The sequence below is a fragment of the Salvia miltiorrhiza genome, chromosome 8, assembly GCF_028751815.1.
Source record: "Salvia miltiorrhiza cultivar Shanhuang (shh) chromosome 8, IMPLAD_Smil_shh, whole genome shotgun sequence".
NCBI classification, from domain to species: Eukaryota; Viridiplantae; Streptophyta; class Magnoliopsida; order Lamiales; family Lamiaceae; genus Salvia; species Salvia miltiorrhiza.
The window spans coordinates 33070196-33089763 of NC_080394.1; the positions used below are offsets into that span (position 1 = coordinate 33070196).

Genomic DNA, 19568 nt, shown 5'->3' on the forward strand with positions numbered 1-19568 from the left:
TACTTCCATCTATACTGCAGCCTAAACCAATAACTTGTCCTAGAGTTATTTCGGCTGTGATCATATTATATCTCTTAAGGTTATTCCAATTATACGGTCTTCTGTGATCTACAACACACCATATAATCTACTTATACAGAGATAAAGAACATACATATGCAATCATGAACACAATCAGATAGGAGATAAGAATAGTGAATAACAGGAATCATTGTATACAAGCATAAAGTTCTTGCTTTCAGTATACAAATCCAACAAAGGATCGTTTGTAGAGTTGGTCATTAAGCAAGCAATAATTTTCGTATCGGGCCCTCTGATTAGATTCTCTGTTCAACCGCTCCCCTGTCTTGAGGAAGTGTATAATTGGGGCCCGCCAGTCATCCCTGATCTCCACGGAGAAGACCTGTGAAGTCCCCATCTCTCTGGTATCACAAAGTAAAATGATCTCGTCATTCCACGTTTGCTCTACTGCACTGGCCATGCGTGCCAATAAGTCCACTTTTGTGTTCTCGTCCCGAGAAATCTGCTCGATCTTAAATTCCATGAACTTTTCTTTCATCTCGCTGATTTTGCAATGATACGCCTTCATCCGCTGATCTTTGACATTATAGGCTCCTGACAACTGTTGAGCTACTAACTGGGAGTCTGTCTTAATGATGACACATTCGGCCTTGAGTTCCGACAGAATATGCGCCCCTCTGACCACAGCCTCATATTCAGCCTCATTGTTGGACAGCCGGCAGGTGAATTTGATGGCGAACTGATATGTCCCATAACCTGGGGAGGTGATGTACACCCCGATTCCACACCCCTCCTTCGTTACTGATCCGTCCACGAAAGCAACCCAAAACTCTGGCAAAGGACGGCGAGTTGTTTCTTGTATGAAATCCGCTAAAGCTTGTGCTTTGATCGCCGTTCTCGACTCGTACTCCACATCATATTCCCCCAACTCCACAGCCCATTTGACCATTCTTCCCGACAAATCTGGCCACCCCAACACTTGTCTAAAAGGTAGAGCAGTGCGCACCACTACCCGGTGTGATAGAAAATAAGGTCTCAACTTTCTTGCCGTGACCATGACCGCCAGAGCAGCCTTCTCGATTTCTGTGTAATTCGACTCAGGACCCTGGATGATTCGGCTGACGAAGTAGATGGGTTTCTGGTGACTTCCCTCCTCTCTGATAAGCACAGAGCTGATTGCGTCTTCCCCCACTGCTATGTATAGATACAACGTTTCTCCCGGGACCGGCTTGGTCAGAGTTGGTAGCTTTGCTAGATACACTTTGAGATCTTCAAATGCCGCTCGGCATTCCGCTGTCCACAAGAATTTAGTTCCCTTCCTTAAGATTTTGAAAAACGGCATGCTACGCTCTGCCGACCGTGAGATAAACCTGCTCAGAGCAGTGATGCGCCCATTCAGAGTCTGCACTTCCTTGATTCCTCTGGATGGTGTCATTTCCATGATGGCCTTGACCTTTTCCGCGTTGACCTCAATCCCTGCGGGAGTAACTTTATAGCCCAAGAATTTCCCTATTGTGACCCCAAAGGTGCACTTCGCTGGATTCAGCATGAGCCGGTGTTTTCTAACAACGGTGAAGATTTCCTCCAGGTCAGAGACTTGTTCCTCCGCCCTGATACTCCGCACGAGCATGTCATCCACATACACTGAGATATTTTTGGAGAGCTGTTATTTGAAGACTTTTTCCATCATCCGCTGATATGTGGCTCCCGCATTTTTCAAGCCAAACGGCATACTCCTCCAGCCGTAAACCCCACAACAGACGGCGAAGGCCGTTTTGGCAATGTCTCCTCTGTTCATTTTAACTTGATGGTATCCCTGATATGCGTCCATCATAGATAGTAAGGCGCATCCCGAAGTAGCACCTACCAGCTGGTCAATCCTCGGCAGAGGATAGTGGTCCTTTGGACAAGCAGCGTTCAAGTCTCTGAAGTCCACACACATCCTCCAAGTATTTGTTTTCTTTGGTACCATAACCGCATTCGAAATCCATTCTGGATATTGCACCTCCTCTATGTGCCCTGCTTCTAACAGCCCTTGGACATGCTCTCTGATTGCAGCGTCCTTCTCGGCCCCAAAATTCCTCGTTCGTTGTTTCACTGGCTTAACTCTGGGGTGCACGTTAAGGCAGTGCTCTGCCAACCCTCTGTCAATTCCCTTTAAATCAGCGGTACTGAATGCGAACACATCTGCATTCCGCCGCAGACAGCCAATGAGCTCTTCTCTGACCTGATCACTCATGGAAGACCCGATTTTGGTCTGGAAGCCCTCCTTCCCTGGAAATAACTCGATCATGTTACAAACATCACTTGTAGAAACCAGAGCGGTCTTCTCTGTACTATCCCTGTCCTTCAACAAGTCTGCCAACTCCTGACGTTCCTCTGCCGGGGCCTGTACTTCGCCCACTTTCCTCTTCTTCCGCATATTCACTCCCTCTGTTGTTCTTTCCCTTTTTTGCCCTGAGGAATGTGTAAGCATTTGTACATGGCATGCTTTCGATGCCGTTTGGTCACCACAGACTTCTCCCACTCTTCCCCCCTCGATGGGGAACTTCATCTTCAGGTGAAACATAGAGATTACCGCCCTGAACGCCATCAAGGCAGGCCGGCCGAGTATTACATTGTAAGATGGTTTTGGCATATCCACCACCAAGAATCGCACCATTCTAGTTTTGCTGCTATCAGCTGCAGTGCCGAGAATTAACGGCAATTCCACGTAACCTATAGGCATGACCATTTCTCCCCCGAACCTATAGGCAATTCCACGTAACCTATAGGCATGACCATTTCAATATGTACTTCGATTCCCATGTTTTGAAGGCACGACAGATATAAGATATTCACTGTGCTACCTGAGTCTACAAAGATACGGTGAACAATGCAGCCCGCTATGTTCGCCATAATAACCAGCGCGTCATCATGTGGGTACATTAGTGTGCGTAAATCCTCTGCCCCAAAGGTGATAGCCAGCTCCTCTGCCGCACTTGTAATCTCCATAACCCGTGTAGGGTAGTACCCCGACTTGACTGCTCGCATGACTTGTTTCTTAGCCCTGTTTGACGTGGGCATCCCATTTTCTCCGCAAATCATATGAACTTCCCTCCTATACGGGAAAGGAGGTGCTTGTCCTTCTGGTCCCTCTCTTCGGTTATCCCGGTTGTCATCAGGTCTGCGGTCCCTATTGTTTCCCTGTTCTTATCTTTGTTCTCGGTTATTTCTCTAATCCCTCTGATCCCGTTGATCCCTCTGATCCCTATGATCCCTCTGATCATTCCGCCTCTGGCCCTCATTCCCCCTGTCAATGAACTGATCGAGATTTCCCTGGCGAACCAATAATTCCAACTGGTGTTTGAGATGACCACAATATTTGGTATAATGTCCAAAGACATTGTGATACTCGCACAGCTTATTGTTGGGCCCCTCCTGCGGCGGCCCGTCCCGATAAGTCCCTGGTGCCCGGAAGAATGTTTGGTTTTTTATCAAATGGAAGATTTTCTCTTGTGGTTTGTTTAGAGGTGTGTATTCGGTGAATCGCGTGACTTCGTTCACAGTACGTTGTTGTCGAGGCGGCATCTCTCCTTGGGGTGGCAGTTCCCTTGGAGGTAACCCTCTGAATGGTGCCCTGTCCTGATGTCGTTGTCTCTCTGGTGCTTCCTCAGCTCTTTTGACTTTGTGTTTATCGTTTTCCGCTTTTCTCGCCATCCTGGCGTCCTCTAACTGCAAATAGCCTGGCAACCTTGCCATAATATCGTCAAAATCCTTTGCTGGTCGGATCTGTAGTTCATCAAAGAAAATCCCCGGCCTGAGCCCTCTGACGTAGGCGCAATTCTTAATTTGGGATTCCGCCTCTGGCACCTCCAGAGCGGCTAAGTTAAATCTGGCAGTATATTCCCTCAGTGTTTCATTCTGATCCTGTTTGATATCCATCAGCGAAAGAGCTGACTTTCCCACCCTTCGCGAGCTTGCGAACTGACGTAAGAAGCGAGTCTGCAAGTCCTCAAAGGAGTAAATAGAATTGGGGGCAAGCGTTCCGAACCATAGCTGAGCTGGTCCAGTCAGAGTCGTGGAGAAGATACGGCACTTGATGCCCTCAGTATACATATGCAGTGTGACCAACCCCTCAAACCGATTGAGGTGTACCTCCGGGTCGGTAGTGCCATCATAGTCTAGCGAGATGGGTTTGTAGCTTCTGGGTAAAGTGTCCGCCAGAATGTCGTCGGAGAAAGGACTGCGGTTGTTGATAGGGTGGAACCTTGACGTTTTGGCCCTTTTATCCTCCTTATCTCTCCCATGTTCCCGTCTGTCCCTCGGGGAGTCGTGAGCGTGGGGGCGCTTGTGATCCTTGCGCCCTGGCCTGCCAAAGGAATACTCCAGCTCCTGTTCCTCTGACTTCTCTATATAGCGTGATTTCTCTGAACGATGGGACCTCTCTGCCCTGTACGACCTTTCTGCTTTGTTCGATTTCCCTGACCTCTGCCCTCTATCGTCCCTTCGGGATTTCTCCCTCAGTGATTCCTCCAAATCCTCAAGCTGGTGCTTCAGTTGCGACACCTGGTTTTTCAGTCGTGCTTTCTCCTTCGGCCTCTCCTCCTCGAACACGAGCGAGACGGATTGACTATCAGACTCATCAACCCCCTCCCGTCTAACAACACTATTGAGCCTGACCCGACTCCCCTCCGGTCTTTTCTCCACTTCCTTGTCAGCGGGAACCATTTGTATCTCCCTCGGCAGCGGGGCTTGTGCTTCGGGTGAACTGGTTGTTCATCTCCTGAATAGTAGGAGGCGGGGCTTCAGTACCCTGTGGAACGAGCGCTCCTGCCAGAGGAGTTGCAGCGGGGATGGTGGACAGCAGAGGAGTCCCCAGCGCCTGACGCATAGTAGCGTAGTTGAGTAGAGCCATCATTTGCTCTGCCAGTCCGAAGTTGAGCGGTCATCCACCAGATGTAGGGGCCAAACCTGGCATCTCGGAACCCGGAGTCACCAGAGCAAATCTCTGGACCCCAACACTTTGCCCTGACGGCGGAGTGGCTGAGACGGTGTGAAAACCCGGCGGTGCAGTGAAGATGGTGCTGGTGGGCAGCCCATTAAATAACAAGGTGGGCACTTCAGTAGTGTGGGCAGCAGAGCCAGATCCCACGTTGTCGAACTCCTTCTCCAGAATACGGCGAGTTTCAGAGGAACCCATAGTACCTGTACATAAACAGAGTGAGAAGAAATCCAGACAACAAATGAATAGATCCTCCTTTACTGATTGAAATCCCGATATAAGAAATCCCGAACATCGGCACAGAGGCCGTTTAAAAAATTCCCCTCAAGATAACTCTATACCCTGGGAAATAAACCCAGGGCATAGATTGGAATAACAGAGCCCGAATAACAGAAGTTTCCCCCGTGAACTCGTATTAAGATCCGGCAGAAGAAACAGAGTGTCAAGAAAGTAAGAGACGCAAGGATAGACATGAACAGAGTAACCACCAAGAAACTTGTTAGCGCAATACATTAGGCATGATATATAATGAGAATTATGCAGGAAAACGAACATCGTAACCCAGAATTATCACGATCGTGCAGTAAAATAACAATAAAACCCAAAAATGGCAAAATCACCACAGCAATCAGCCGGATTATTAACAGAACGCGCTAAATAGGGGATAAAACGAAGATTTATCATTCTTAAACAGGGGAAGACGAAGATTTAGCCATAAAAACATAGAACCCACCGATAATTATCACCCTTAAGCAAAAAACACCCACAAATCCACAGCACAAGCCCAACACAACAGAAACAGAGTACCACCCCATAGTCCACCGATAGAAAACGAAAATTAGCCGCAAAAACATGGAGAACATCGATAATTAACACCCTTAAACGAAAAACAGCCGCAAATCAACAACGCAAACCCAGCATGACAGAAACAGAGTACTAAACAACTTTTCATCGGTGCGAAACCCGTAAATCAACAGCAAAAACCCAACACAACCCAAAACAGGGTAATACCCCACGATCCACCGGTATAAACATCAGATCTGTAAGTAAAACCCCAATTCTACGAAGGAACCCTGCATTCGCGTACAATTAAACCGATCAATCGGTAAATAAACACAAATTCCCCCAATTCACGATTTACAACCTTCACCACCTTTCCCCATGCATTAAAAACGTAACTAAACACAGATCGCAGAAGATTAAAAGCACACCAGCCCGAAAAACGTAATTAACGGATCGAATTCATCTGGGTGCCCGAATTATCGGCTCGAACGGTACCGACACACGCAAACCCGATTGGAATTTCAGATCTGCGCGCGCCGGCGACCACAAACTCACATCCTAACTCAGTTATTTTCCCACAGACGGCGCCAGTTGGTGAAGCAAGGAACCAACACCTAGACTAGAGAGTAGTGAACGTAGACTATACCTAGTGTGGTTGAACGGAAGAGACAAAGAACACAATCGGAATGCAGAAACTCAAGAGAAAATACTGCTGTATTGAGAATTTGAGATAACGTAGCTTACAATGCACGAGCTCAAGGCTTATTTATAGATTACATGGAGGGCAAAATAGTAAAATCGGCATACACGCATGCGCCTTGCGTGGTCGAGGGTATTATAGGAAATTCATCTTTACGCGGGAGATTTCGCCGCGCTTTTGTTGCTCCCTTCTGGCGAAAGTGACTTCTCTGGTGGGCGAGACTCCTCTGGCGAAAGTGACTTCTCTGGTGGACGAGACTCCTTTGGCGAAAGTGACTTCTCTGGTGGACGAGACTCTTCTGGCGAAAGTGACTTCTCTGGCGATCAAGATTCCTCTGGTAAGAATGGTTCCTCTGGCGAGTATGACTCCTTTGGTGAGGATGGTTCCTCTGGCGGATATGATTCCTCTGGCAAGGATATTTCCTCTGGCGAGTGTGCTTCCTCTGGTGAGGATGATTCTTCCAGCGAGTACGATTCTTTTGATGAAATCTACCTCGCTGCTCCCCGTCATTCCACTGGTAAATAGATTCCTCCGCTCTACATATATTACTCCTCATCAGTTTGAATGCATAGCTATTTCCATTCAAATGCGCATAGCTATTTCTAAGCTATTTCCATTCAAATGCGCATAGTTAGATTAATAAATATTTAAATGTTCATAATCATTTTATATCTAAGTATAAATATTATAATAAATATTTATCTAAGCTTTTCTTTGTTTTAAAATGTTTTTAATCATTTTATATGTAAGGATAAATATTTTAATAAGCATTAATCTAAGATATTTATTCTATGTTCGCATTTTACTTTTAATCTAATGGAATATGTTTAAGTATAAATATTTTAATGGAATCTAATGCTATGTTGCGCATTTTACTTAACTTTCTTATAATTATATGTTGCTCATTTTGTTTGTTTGATTTATTGGGCATTTTTTTTGAAAGAGGTACTTTCTTCCATTTAATTGCTGAAATGTGGCGCCATAAGTAATTAACATAATTCAATCATATATTGCATAATTAATGTATTTTTATAATTGGGCATTTATGTAGGAGCAAGACAGATTGGAGTTGGTCCCAGATGAATTTGAAGTCACCACTATGTACTACTTGTCTACCGTTGGAATTTATATGGGGGCACAGTATAACGAAGGCCAGAATCAGGATTTTCAGGACATCCCTATCCAAGGTGAAGAGCCAGAACAAGAATATGAAGTGCCATTGCATGACACCATTGTACAGGAGGAAGAAGTATCTCTGCATGATATACCTATTCATGCGCATGATTTGCCCGCGACAGGGATGGATAGACGGGCGCGGAGTTCATCCTCCCGCGGAGGGGGTTCTCGTGGACGAGCTAGGGAAAAGCGTGTTAGGCCACCTACTACATCTTCATCCTCTAGTAGCGGCGATCATAGTAACCGACCTGTAGACCGTGCCTATCTAGATGCCACTGTGAGGAGGATGGAAGAGGCACATGAAGAGAGATTGAAGCGGCACAGCGAATCTATAGAGGCACGGGTGAAGAGGACTTTGAAGGAGTTTTTAGTGGAACTGAAGGGATTTTTAAGTTGTAAGAGTGTTCAAGCTAGGGATGTACATTCCCCAGCTCCTCGACCTACACCGGCATCCGAGACAAGACATTTTGATGATATACGAGACGAGGGTGCCGAGGAAAGCGATGTTCCTCGTGATGATAATGTGACACAATCGCCATATGTTCCACAGTTTACTCAGTTTGAGTGTGGGAGCACATCTTTTTTGGGCACTGATGCCGAGATCCCCCGTTTCTCCAACCCAATTGATCAAATGAGAGCATGTTTTGATTACATGGGAGAGGTACAAACTTAATTATAATTTAGAAATCTTTTTTTTTTATTTTATATTCTTATTTCCATTTTGTTGGTATTTGAATAGGAGATGGTTAGTTTTGGAGAGCCCTCCCAACGCATTGAGGCACCGGTATTGCCCCGTAGAAGTACACGTCAGAGATTCCCATCTCAACAGTTGGAGTCCCCGTATGCTGCATCTGGAGAACCCAGACTAGTTTCAACAAAGGAGTTGGATAACTTCAGGTCCTTTCTTAATGGAAACGATTCTGGGGCAACCGTGCTGGAAAGTAACCATAAGCTATCGAAGAATTGGTTCAAGAGCATACTGAAGCCCGATGCTTCTCTTCATCAGGATGTTAGTTGCTTGACTTTTGTTTTTAAATTTCTAATTATTTATGCAACTTTATGAACTGTATTGTATCTTGTAGGTTTTGGAGTTGTTCATATTGAGCTTGCAATCCAAGTTGATGCATCGGGTTTCTCTTCTCCCATTTGTTAAACCCGATAACACGATGATATCCTCTTTTGATTTATATGTAAGTACTTTTATTTGTCTTTAATATTGTGCGCATGTACTTTGCCCTTGCATAAATATGAAATTATTTTCCGAAATTGACATTTGTTTTATGAACAGCGAGTTTGTGAGCAATATTGGGGTCGTTGCTTCTTTAGTACAAGGTTGAACCATGTTATTCCTGGTTCATACGAATCATTTCATGATTGGGTTGTCCCACAATCCATCATATCCATGATTCAAGGAGTGAACGGTTCATCAACGGCTCAAAATTGGTTTGGTGCCACTCAGGTACAATATTTCCATAATGGTCATTGTAGCTCTAAATATTCTTTTGTCTTCTATTGATTAGTCAAAAATATTTTTTTATAGATTGTTGTTCCATGTCGGATTAAAGCACATTACGTGGTTGTTAGAATATGCCCGGGACCTTGGGAGACCGAGTTACACGATCCACTATTTTATGGTATGGATGACATAAGAAAGAAAGAGCGTGTAGCCGAAATCCAAAGTTTGTTGAGCTTGTTTGGAAAGATTTTGGAGGATGCTGGGTATTGGACGTTGAATGTGTATGGATGGGAAAGGAAGACTTGTCCATTGACATTGTATATCCCTGGACCGGACGAGCAGTTCAGTCAAAAGGATACTGTTTCGTCTGGGCCTTTTGCTTGCATGGTGATGGAGCGCGTACTTTCCGATTCTCCTAGTATTACTTGGGGCAACACCCGAGTGAAAAAATACAGGGAGATTATTGCTGCAAGCGCTTTTAGTATGTGTGTTATTGATTAGATTTAGTATTCGTCTTGTTAATTTTATTATGAAGACTTTGAGAACTACCATATTTCATCATTTCAAAAGGTTTGTTGCACAAAATGGTTACTTTTTAGGGATGCGCATAGTTTTAATTGTTTTTATGCGCATATATACCATTATCAATGCGCATAGTTTTAATTGTTTTTATGCGCATATTGACCATAGAATGCGCATAAAACAATTGAATGCGCATAGTTTAAACTTTATGAATGCGCATAAAACAATTGAATTGATGAATGCGCATTTGTTGTTTTATGCGCATAGTTTAAATAGTTTTATACATTGTACTATTATTTTATCAAATTAGACAACTGATTCATTAAATATCAAATTAGAGGGCCACAGGGAATCAAACATAAGGAAATATGTCATTAAACAACGTAATTCAAACATAGTTCAAACATAATTCAACCATAGTTCAAACACAATTCAGTCACGGGGAATCAAATAAGGACATATGTCAATAATGTGCGATTCAGATCCACACAAGCTACATGTTAGAGGGCCACGGCTACTGCTACCTGAAGCAGCATTCTCTGATTCATTTCTTCGTCTTGATGTAGTTCTTTCAGTTGGTGCCCGATGGCGCGTGCTCTTTGGACGTCCAACTTGTTTACCGATTTTAGGCGGATCAATGGCAATACCTTGAAGGTTTGCAGGAATCGTCCATGAAGCTAGTGGGGGCACTGAATTAACTCGATACGAGTATGCCTCGCGCAATTTTGCAGCCTGATAATAATCCCCCACATGCTTAGATATATCATCACCTGTATTAGAGGTGGCCACGGTTCAGTTCCCGGTTCGAACCGGAACCGGAACCGCCGGTTCCCGGTTCCAAAAACTGGAACCGGAACCGAACCGGAAAATAACTCTCACGATTTCGGTTCTGAACCGTGAACCTACGGTTCCGGTTCCGGTTCGAACCGTTAGAACCGTCAATTTTTTTATTTTTATTTTTACTTTTTTTATGTAATTTGTATTATTTTATATATATTGTTGTGTAAAATTTAATGAAATTTGCTTTAATAAAATAAAAGACACAAAAAAATATAAATTTCATATACTTTATTTTCTAAATTAAACTTATAATTCAAAGTTACACCTTACAACTCTTATAAATACAATTTACAAATTACAACTTTTGGATGTTAAAATAAAATTAAGAGCATCCGCATTGGGACCTCCTTGATAGCCTCCTTGATAGCCTCCTTGATAGTGTTTGTGTTATTGAGTAGGTAGTGCTGCATTGGGGTTCCTTGATAGCCTCCTTGATAATATTAGTTTTGATTTTATGTTTTTCATTTAAATTTTATTGCATAATTTAAATTGCATATTTAAATACTGGATTAAACATAAAATTTTAAATTACTTAAAACATAAAAAAAATTTAAAATTACTTAAAACATAAAAAAAAATACATAAAAATTTAAAAAACCTAAAACATCATTAAAATCACATAATTAAAAGCCTAGGATAGACCACGACGCCTGAGCACGTCGGCGACCATGGACGCGTGCAATGCACGTTGTGCGTCCGTCATGTTCGTCGTATCCGTGTTCAGGAGCTGCATATCGAGCTCCCTCTCCCGGAGATCGTTCCTCCGCTGGTACTGGGCGGTGAATGCCCTCATCTGCGCGTCGTTCCTATCCAACCTCTCCACAATTTCTGGTGGAGGATCCGAGCTCGTATGCGACGCTGCAGCCTTCCCTTTCCCTTTCGCCGCCGCCGTCGCCGCCTTGGCCGCCGCCTTCGCCGCCTTGTTGCCAATGGGCCGAGCAGAAGAGATCTCCTCGCCCGACGCCGAGCTGGTGAAGCCGCCCTCTTCCGTAGTCTTTGTCCTCTTGGAGGCATGCACGTCTCCAAGGAGGTACATCGACTTGAACTTGGGATTGTGCCGGAGAGTTCTCCACGCGTTCCAGAAATTGAAGGAGGCATTGGTTGGGCTTCTAGCCTTGAAGATGGTTTGGGCCTTTTCACGAATCATATCATCCGAATGACCGGACGGCCAATTGTTGCTCGTCTCCACCCAAACAGCTTCCCAGAGACGCACATCCGCGCTCACCCGGGACCAGTGGCCTTGAAGTTGCTTAATGCCGAGGTCGACGCCGATGATGGGGCACACACGTTCGCGGATCCGGCCCCAATATGACTCGCCCTTCTGATCCGTCCCACGGATCGAGTCGTTGGTCTCCTCCGCCCAAACTTGGACGATGAGATCTGTATGCTGTGGAAGGTAAGTATGACGGTAAACTTTTGGTTTGTCGTGCTTCATTTTGGTGGCCTTTTCCTTCCTCCGGCCGCCTTTTTTTGGTGGGGAGACACTCTGCTGAGCACTCACCGGTTCCTCCTCGGGCGGGCTCTCCTCCAAGTTGATTCCTCCCATATCGGGATGATAATCGGAGGAGAGATCAGGGCACCAATTTGGATCGTAGAAAGGGTTGTGTGGATCCATGACGGAGAAAATTGTAGGACAAGAACAAGTGTGAAGAGAAGAAGGAAGAAGGATGAAGGAAGAAGGAGAAGAGGTGTGGAGAAGAGAAGAAGAAGATGGGTGTTTTAAAGAAGAAGAAGAAGGGAAAATTAAAAAAAAAAAAAAAAAATTAAATTCGTCGGTCAAAGGTGCGGAGACCGAGGAGCTGCAGTCAAAAAAGTGTATAAAAATTCGAATTTTCGATTTTTTCATTTTTTTTTTTTTTTTTTAATTGGGCGCGTGCATTGCACGCGCCATCACCATTTCCTATCGAGGATACTCGATAACTCGAGGAGGCCTCGAGGAGCTCCTCGCCGCATCGCCCTCCTCGAGTGGGATGGTCTCCTCGAGGACCTCCTCGAGTACCCGCGATGCGGGTGCTCTAAGGCAACTTAGTTTACAACTTGTAATTGGGGGAAAAAGAAATAAAGAAAATAGGACTTGAGCTTAATTATAACATTTAAGTTATAATTGAGTTGCCTACGTATCCCGAAAGAATCAAAGTCCACTATGGATTAATTAACGAATAACTATTTTTAAAAAAAATCAATTAACTGATAACTATTAACCTATACCACTAATCAACAACTAACGACATAAGTATTTTTACAACTCACGCATGATCCTCCATTTGTAACCAAAATAACTCGGTTCCCAAAATAATAAACACTATGGAGCTACTGATATAAACTCCCTCCGTTCCGTCTTAAGTTGATCAACTTCTTTTTAACATAAAATTTAAGAAATTAATATTTTAAATGTATTTGATAATAAAGTAAATACCTTACTTATAAGCAGTTCTCAGACGGTTCCACGGTTCCCAGTTCTAACTGTGGAACCGTAGGTTCACGGTTCCAGCCCGGTTCCAGCACGGTTCCAACACGGTTCCCGGTTCCACGGTTCGGTTCCGGTTCGGAACCGGGAACCGGCGGTTTGAAGAAATTGGAACCGGAACCGAACCAGCCGAGCACGGTTTCGGTTTCGGTTCGGAACCGTATGACATGGTTCCAGTTCCAGAACCGTCCCGGGCGGTCCGGTTTCAAGGTTCTGTTCCTGGTTCTGGTTTTTTTGGCCATGTCTAACCTGTATGTCTGAACAACATTCATGCAAATATAAAAATATTAAATTCTACACAAAATAGAGCTCTACTTATCAGGATGATCAATACCTTATGGCTGCAACTGCATGCGAGCATGGTAGCCTGTTCGTATCCCACTCCACACACGTGCATGAATGCGTTTCAAGGTTCACTTTAAAAGTCTTGTTAGAACTCTTAACCTTGAAAGCAGTACGTGACATGGGAACGACCTCATATCTCCTTGATCTTTCCAATTCAACAGTTAGCTTGCTTAGAGCTTCCGGTGTCACATCAGCAGAAAATGACTTGGCGGCTTCATGTCTTTCATCGAACCATTTTTCTATGATATGACGGATTGCCTCAACCATGGAACATATAGGCAACCTTCTTGCCCACAATAAACGAGAATTGAACGATTCAGCAATATTTGATGTTAAGAAACTATATCGTGGAACAGGACACTTACATCTTGACCATTTCTCCGGGCCAACCTGCATCAATTTGCTATAAGCTCCACCTTCTTCCTTAAGAGCTTTTAAACTTGCCATCGCATCATCAAACTCTCTTTCTCTATATGCATAAGCTGCTTTCTGATATAGTGCAACTGCTGCCTTGCCAAATCGAGTGAGTTTGTTCAACAGATGGTAGTAACACAAACCATGTGCAACCTCCGGATATACAGCTTTCACAGCATTCGCTATACTAACATGTGCATCAGAAACAATCAACATTTCTGAATTCTCACCATAAGCTGACTTCAGTCGAGACAAAAACCACATCCATGATTCATCATTCTCTATAGGCTCAACACCGAATGCCAAGGGAAAGACTTGTTCGTTGCCATCCTTCGTCACTGCAACAAACAATATACCTTTGTTACGTCCCTTCAAGTGTGTGCCATCTACCACAATTGCTGGCCTTAGGCACATAGTATATGTCAGTCTACATGAACCTAGTGCCACAAAAAGGTGCTTGAACCGACCACTAGCATCAATTTCCAAGTCTGTCAACGATCCTGGATTGCACGTCCTTAACATGTGTAAGTAGGCAGGGAGCAATGAATACGATTCTTTGTGCCCCCCATATATCATCTCAACGGCACCATTTCTTGCTCGAATTGCCACATTGTAACTGATTTTCACACCATATTCCCGCTGTAGGTCGGCCATAATAGTCCTCGGCTTCACGATTTCACCATCCTCACGCATTTTCTTTGCAATATGTGCTGCAATGACTCGAGCATGGAACTTTCGCACACCAGTGTTTACCATGTCCCCAATGCAAGTATGCGCAGGCCCAAACTTGCGAATAAACCAAAAAGATCCCTGCTGAGTGGCTCGTAACTGAAATGGACACCGATTCCGATATTTGCATTTGAAAGTAATCCTATCCAGGTCGGAACGAGGAATGATGAATTCTGCTCGATGTTCCAAATGCCACAAGCCAACAGCTAGCTTCAGAAGTTCTTTGCTTTCGAATATCGAACCTTCAGTTAGTTCGTCGGGATTTGGTATGTCAGCAAGTCTACCAGCAAAAAGATTCTCTGTAAAATCTTCTGGAATAATCGGAACTAACCAATTCCTCAACTCCTGCGATGCTTCTGGACCTAAATCTTCAAACAGACCTCGTGGGTTTGTTTGCATTATCATCGCCATAAGCTCGCCAATTCCACCCTCACGGCGTATCCACGCAATATGCTCTGCAAATGTTCCATAATCCACTCGAGCTGACTCCCGCTCCTCTGCTTCTTCTTCCTCTTCATCATCCCCATCAGAATCTGTTGATGGGACGTACTCATCATCATCAACGTCATCATCCCTAACAGATCTCATAGTGTGATGATTCATGGTTGAATTAGGAGTTGAATCCGAAAACCAATCAAACCCTCTCATCTGGTCTATGATGGAATGATCAACTGAAGTGGAAGAAGAAGGTATATCCACTGAAGGTCGATACACTTCTTGCTGCGGCGGTGGAAAAGTGCTCTCTTTCAAAGTCACATAAACCTGTGGCTCGACCTCAGTGGTGCATAATCGGAAAAGTTGTTCATCGTTGCTTAACAGAGACCGGATCAGCCTACCACATCGAGTTCTTGATAAATAATATAGATCGTAGCTTGGATTCAAAGAGTTGGCAACCAGATAATAGTCAATACTTTGTCTCAACTCCAAAATGCATATTTTATCGGCTCGAATGTAACAAAATGTTGCACTCCCACCATTGTAAAGAATATCATTCCAATATCCTCCATAATTTACAATAATATTCTTCCACTTCGCCATCTAAAAAAACAAAGTTAACACAATACTCGTATTAGAAACTATGCGCAATAAAACTATGCTCAACACAAACTATGCTCAATTCAAACTATGCTCAATTCAAACTATGCTCAATGCTCAATATAATATACTCCGCGCAATAGATTCAACATTTTCAACTATGCTCAATCATAAATACAAGCAACAAAGTAAATTGCGAAACAATAAAATTCAACTATGCCCAATAAAATACAGTAAAGTTTTCAACTACAAAATTCAAGTAAATTGTGAGACCATAAAATTCACTCTGCCCACAAAATTGCGAAAAATATACCTCGTTCCGATCAAGCTTTTCCTTGTAGTTTTTCTCAGCTCCCTTCCAATTTTTTTGTGAGTTCGTAGGTTGGAGAAATTATTTGATCTATTTTAACACATTCACCCAACAAATGAATGGTCAAAGAAATGTAACACATTCACCCGTGAACTACGTGTACCTTAATTGATTACTATTATTATTATTTATTTTGAAGCCATTGTACATCAAATAGCTACTATACATGTGAATATTGTACATCAAATAGCTGCTATACCTAAAAATATTCACGTGAAATTTGAATAAATTGTGAAAACATAGTACATCACATATAACTTTTTGCAGATAAGATTCTTCACGTGAAAGTGTAACAATTTTATTCGAATTATATGCGCAATAATTTTATTATATGCGCAATAATTTTATATGCGCAATAAATTTAAAACTAATTTAATTATATGCGCAGTAATTTTATATGCGCAATAGTTTTAAGTCTATAATTATATGCGCAATAGTTATAAGTCTATAATTATAATTATTAAAACTAATTTTATATGCGCAATAGTTATATGCGCATTAAGTTTTATATGCGCAATAGTTATATGCGCATTAAGTTTTACTATAATTTTAACTAATTTTATATGTGTATAAGTCTATAATTTTATATGCGCAATAGTTATATGCGCATTAAATTTTTAATTAAAATACTAATTTTATATGCGCATAGTTACTGCGGAAATCAATAGTTATATGCGCATAGTTATATGCTAATTTTATATCTCAATCTTAACTTCCAATTATTAAAACAATGCGCATTCAAATTGCAAACACTGCGGAAATCAAAAAATTACAACGCATAGTAATACAAACAATGCTCAAATTAAGTATAACTCAACTATGCGCTCCAATATTAACTCTGCGCATATTAATTGCGCAGAGTTTGGACTATGCGCAACGAATAACTAACGGAATCACTCAGTACGTCGACATCCACACTGCAAATCATTTTCCCCAATCATTACGCACAACTTTTTCAGGGTAAGAAATATTAAATTAATACAATGGGTATGGGGTAAATCATTTTCAAAAAGTGGGTATATGGGAAATGTAATTTGTAAAAGGTGGGTATTTTAGATTTCCTCCCAATTTAAATTCCATTTCTTTTTTTAAATTTTTTTCTTTTATTTTTGATTTTATATATTTTTATTATAATTTCAGTATGGATAAAATAATTCATTTAAACAAAAAATGGTTGTAATTGACCTTTTTTTTTTTTGTATTTTGAGAATGTAATTGACCTTTTCTCAAGTAAACTAGTTGTTTAAGAGTATTAACACAAGAATTCAATTGGAAATTGTAGCGCACATTAAATTTTTTGTGAATGTAATTAACCTTTTCTTAAATAAACTGCTATTTAGGAGTATTAACGCAAGAATTTAATTGAAAATTGTAGCTCACATTAAATAAAGAGTGATGATGCTGAGTAGTCACATTGTGGCTATTCACACACTATTTAAAATTAAAAAAAAAATACTTATTTTGCTATATCATTTGTATAGTAGTTATTCTAATGTAGCTTTTTTTATAAATTTTTATTTAAAAAAAGTACAAAAAAATTATTAAAGTAAGTACTATATAAAAATTACAATAAAATAATCAAATTCTGTTTTTATTTTAAAAAATAAATAAATACATCGATTTTTTTTTTTCTATTTAACTTATTTATGGGTGATCACATTATCACCGCAAACATTTATTATTAAATAAAATGCACCACAGTTAAAGGATAAAAGCAAAGGGACTTGGTCCCAATGGTTCTTGATGTTTCCCTGTGGTTCTTCAATCCTCAGATGTTGTTGGCCGCTGATTTGTTACGCTATGATTGGGTGAAAAAGTGATGTTCACGTGCCACATCCTTGAGTCACATGGAATGGAATAGCATTTCACGTTTTGACGGGATTGCACTCGCATGCGCATTTATATATATATATATATATATATATATATATATATATATATATATATTATTGTGGAAGTGGATAACTAATAACGAACAATTTGGTTCACTATATATTTATCATAGCCAAACATTTGCAGGAGCGGTATGTAGTTTTGTGATTCTTTCTGAATATTGAGATCTATTTGGACAGATGAGGGTATTATGAGGTGCGTTTATTTTTTCTGCATTTGCACCTGCACCTCTTTCTCTCTCTTTCATTTATTTAACGGCCGATGACAAGAGAGATATGAAAGGTGCGGGTGTCAGTGCAGAACAAATACAACATCTTTCGTTTTATTTTACTCATCTTCTATCATTTATGATTTTTGAAGATTTGTATGTATCTATAGGATTCGGTTCCGAATTAGTGATTTTGAGAATCCACTTTTCTTACAATTCGATAATTCAATAAGAAAGACGTTACAAAATATCGATATTTTGATGATTTTATAATAATAATAACAATAATAGAAAATTTGAGTTGTGGGGATTCTTCCTATTAGTGCAATCTGTTTGTCTGGAAATGTGAATACCGTTTGCCTTTTTGTTTTTCATGAATAGGAATAGGATCACTTGTGCAATTAGCTATATACAAGAGGTTGCAATTAACATCCGCAAAACATTTACAAAAGAACTACAATAGTCTATTGATGTTTTAATTGATTTTGATTCCTATTTTCTCATCACTTCTTACTTTTACTTTGTTATAGTTATCTAGATAATTTATCTTCTTTAGATAATGTTCCATTTTCTTTTCTTGGTTTTTTATACAAAATAAATCAGAATATGTAATATTATTGTTAATTTGTAATTTATCCAATAGCCTTAAATTATATGTTTACCTATATAGTACTTTGTTTGCTAAAAAGAATAAAAATTCATTTCCAGTTATCTCAAATAATATTCTCTCTGTTCCAAAATTGTAGTATTATTTATCTTTTCTCACACAAATTAAGTAAATGTATTAAACGCATTAAAAAGGTAAAATCAACCTATGAATTTCATAGTATTGTATATCTCATGTACGTAGCTATAAAAGGTATTCATTCTACAAGATCATCAACTTGTAGGAGCATATTAAGAAAAAGGTGTAATTACAAGTCTAGTCCCGACATTTCAGCTTTTATGAAATAAACTACTCCGTGCGATGCACGAGTATTATATTTTTTTAGATATTATAATTTTTATTTTTTTCTTTAAAAAAAATTATTATATTTTTTATTTTATATTAGTATTAAATTATATATTATATAAAAATAATGTGATTGTGATGAGTTAATATTATTTTTTGAAGTGGTATAAATTTAGGAATATATCTTTGTAAGTGGCATGAAATCACCAATCATATACTATATCAATAGTTTGAAGTGAAATTGTCTAAAAAAAAGTTTAAAGTGAAATTAACTAAACGATGAGTTGCGATCATATTTATTGAGCTTCACTATTATGTACACAACATTTATTTTATACACTTGTTTTAAAATTTAATAATAATTATGCAAACGATAATTTATTATTGAAATCCATAAAATTAAACATATTTTGTTGTTGATTTTATCATAGCCATTAAAAATAATGTATTTACAATTTTTTCAATGAACACATGATCTGCTTTTATATATAAATGTAGCTTTCTGATTAGACGGTTGCACTCGCGTTCAAACTCTGACCCGCGCTCAAATACAAACCCGCTTCCTGATTCGAACCTTGTAAATGACACTATTCAGTTACACAAATGACACTGCATGTAATTGACTCTATTCTGTTATACAAATGACACCACGTATAATTGACATTATAATATT

The 19568-nt window shown here is 40.7% G+C and overlaps 3 protein-coding genes across 3 annotated transcripts; 1 reads left to right on the top strand and 2 right to left on the bottom strand.

The window, feature by feature from the left end:
• Positions 1 to 238: 238 nt before the first annotated feature.
• Positions 239 to 1363, bottom strand: LOC130998349 (uncharacterized). Its single transcript, XM_057923774.1, has one exon. The coding sequence runs from the start codon at positions 1361 to 1363 to the stop codon at positions 239 to 241; it is 1125 nt and encodes a 374-aa protein (XP_057779757.1).
• Positions 1364 to 3237: 1874 nt separating this feature from the next.
• LOC130998350 (uncharacterized) lies at positions 3238 to 5203 on the bottom strand. The gene is made up of 2 exons (XM_057923775.1): positions 5000 to 5203; positions 3238 to 4608 (listed from the first exon to the last, which is right to left on the bottom strand). The coding sequence occupies exons 1-2, from the start codon at positions 5201 to 5203 to the stop codon at positions 3238 to 3240; spliced, it is 1575 nt and encodes a 524-aa protein (XP_057779758.1).
• Positions 5204 to 7543: 2340 nt separating this feature from the next.
• Positions 7544 to 9668, top strand: LOC130997796 (uncharacterized). Its single transcript, XM_057923226.1, has 5 exons — positions 7544 to 8325; positions 8404 to 8673; positions 8747 to 8854; positions 8953 to 9123; positions 9205 to 9668. The coding sequence occupies exons 1-5, from the start codon at positions 7588 to 7590 to the stop codon at positions 9619 to 9621; spliced, it is 1704 nt and encodes a 567-aa protein (XP_057779209.1). The 5' UTR covers positions 7544 to 7587; the 3' UTR covers positions 9622 to 9668.
• Positions 9669 to 19568: the final 9900 nt, after the last annotated feature.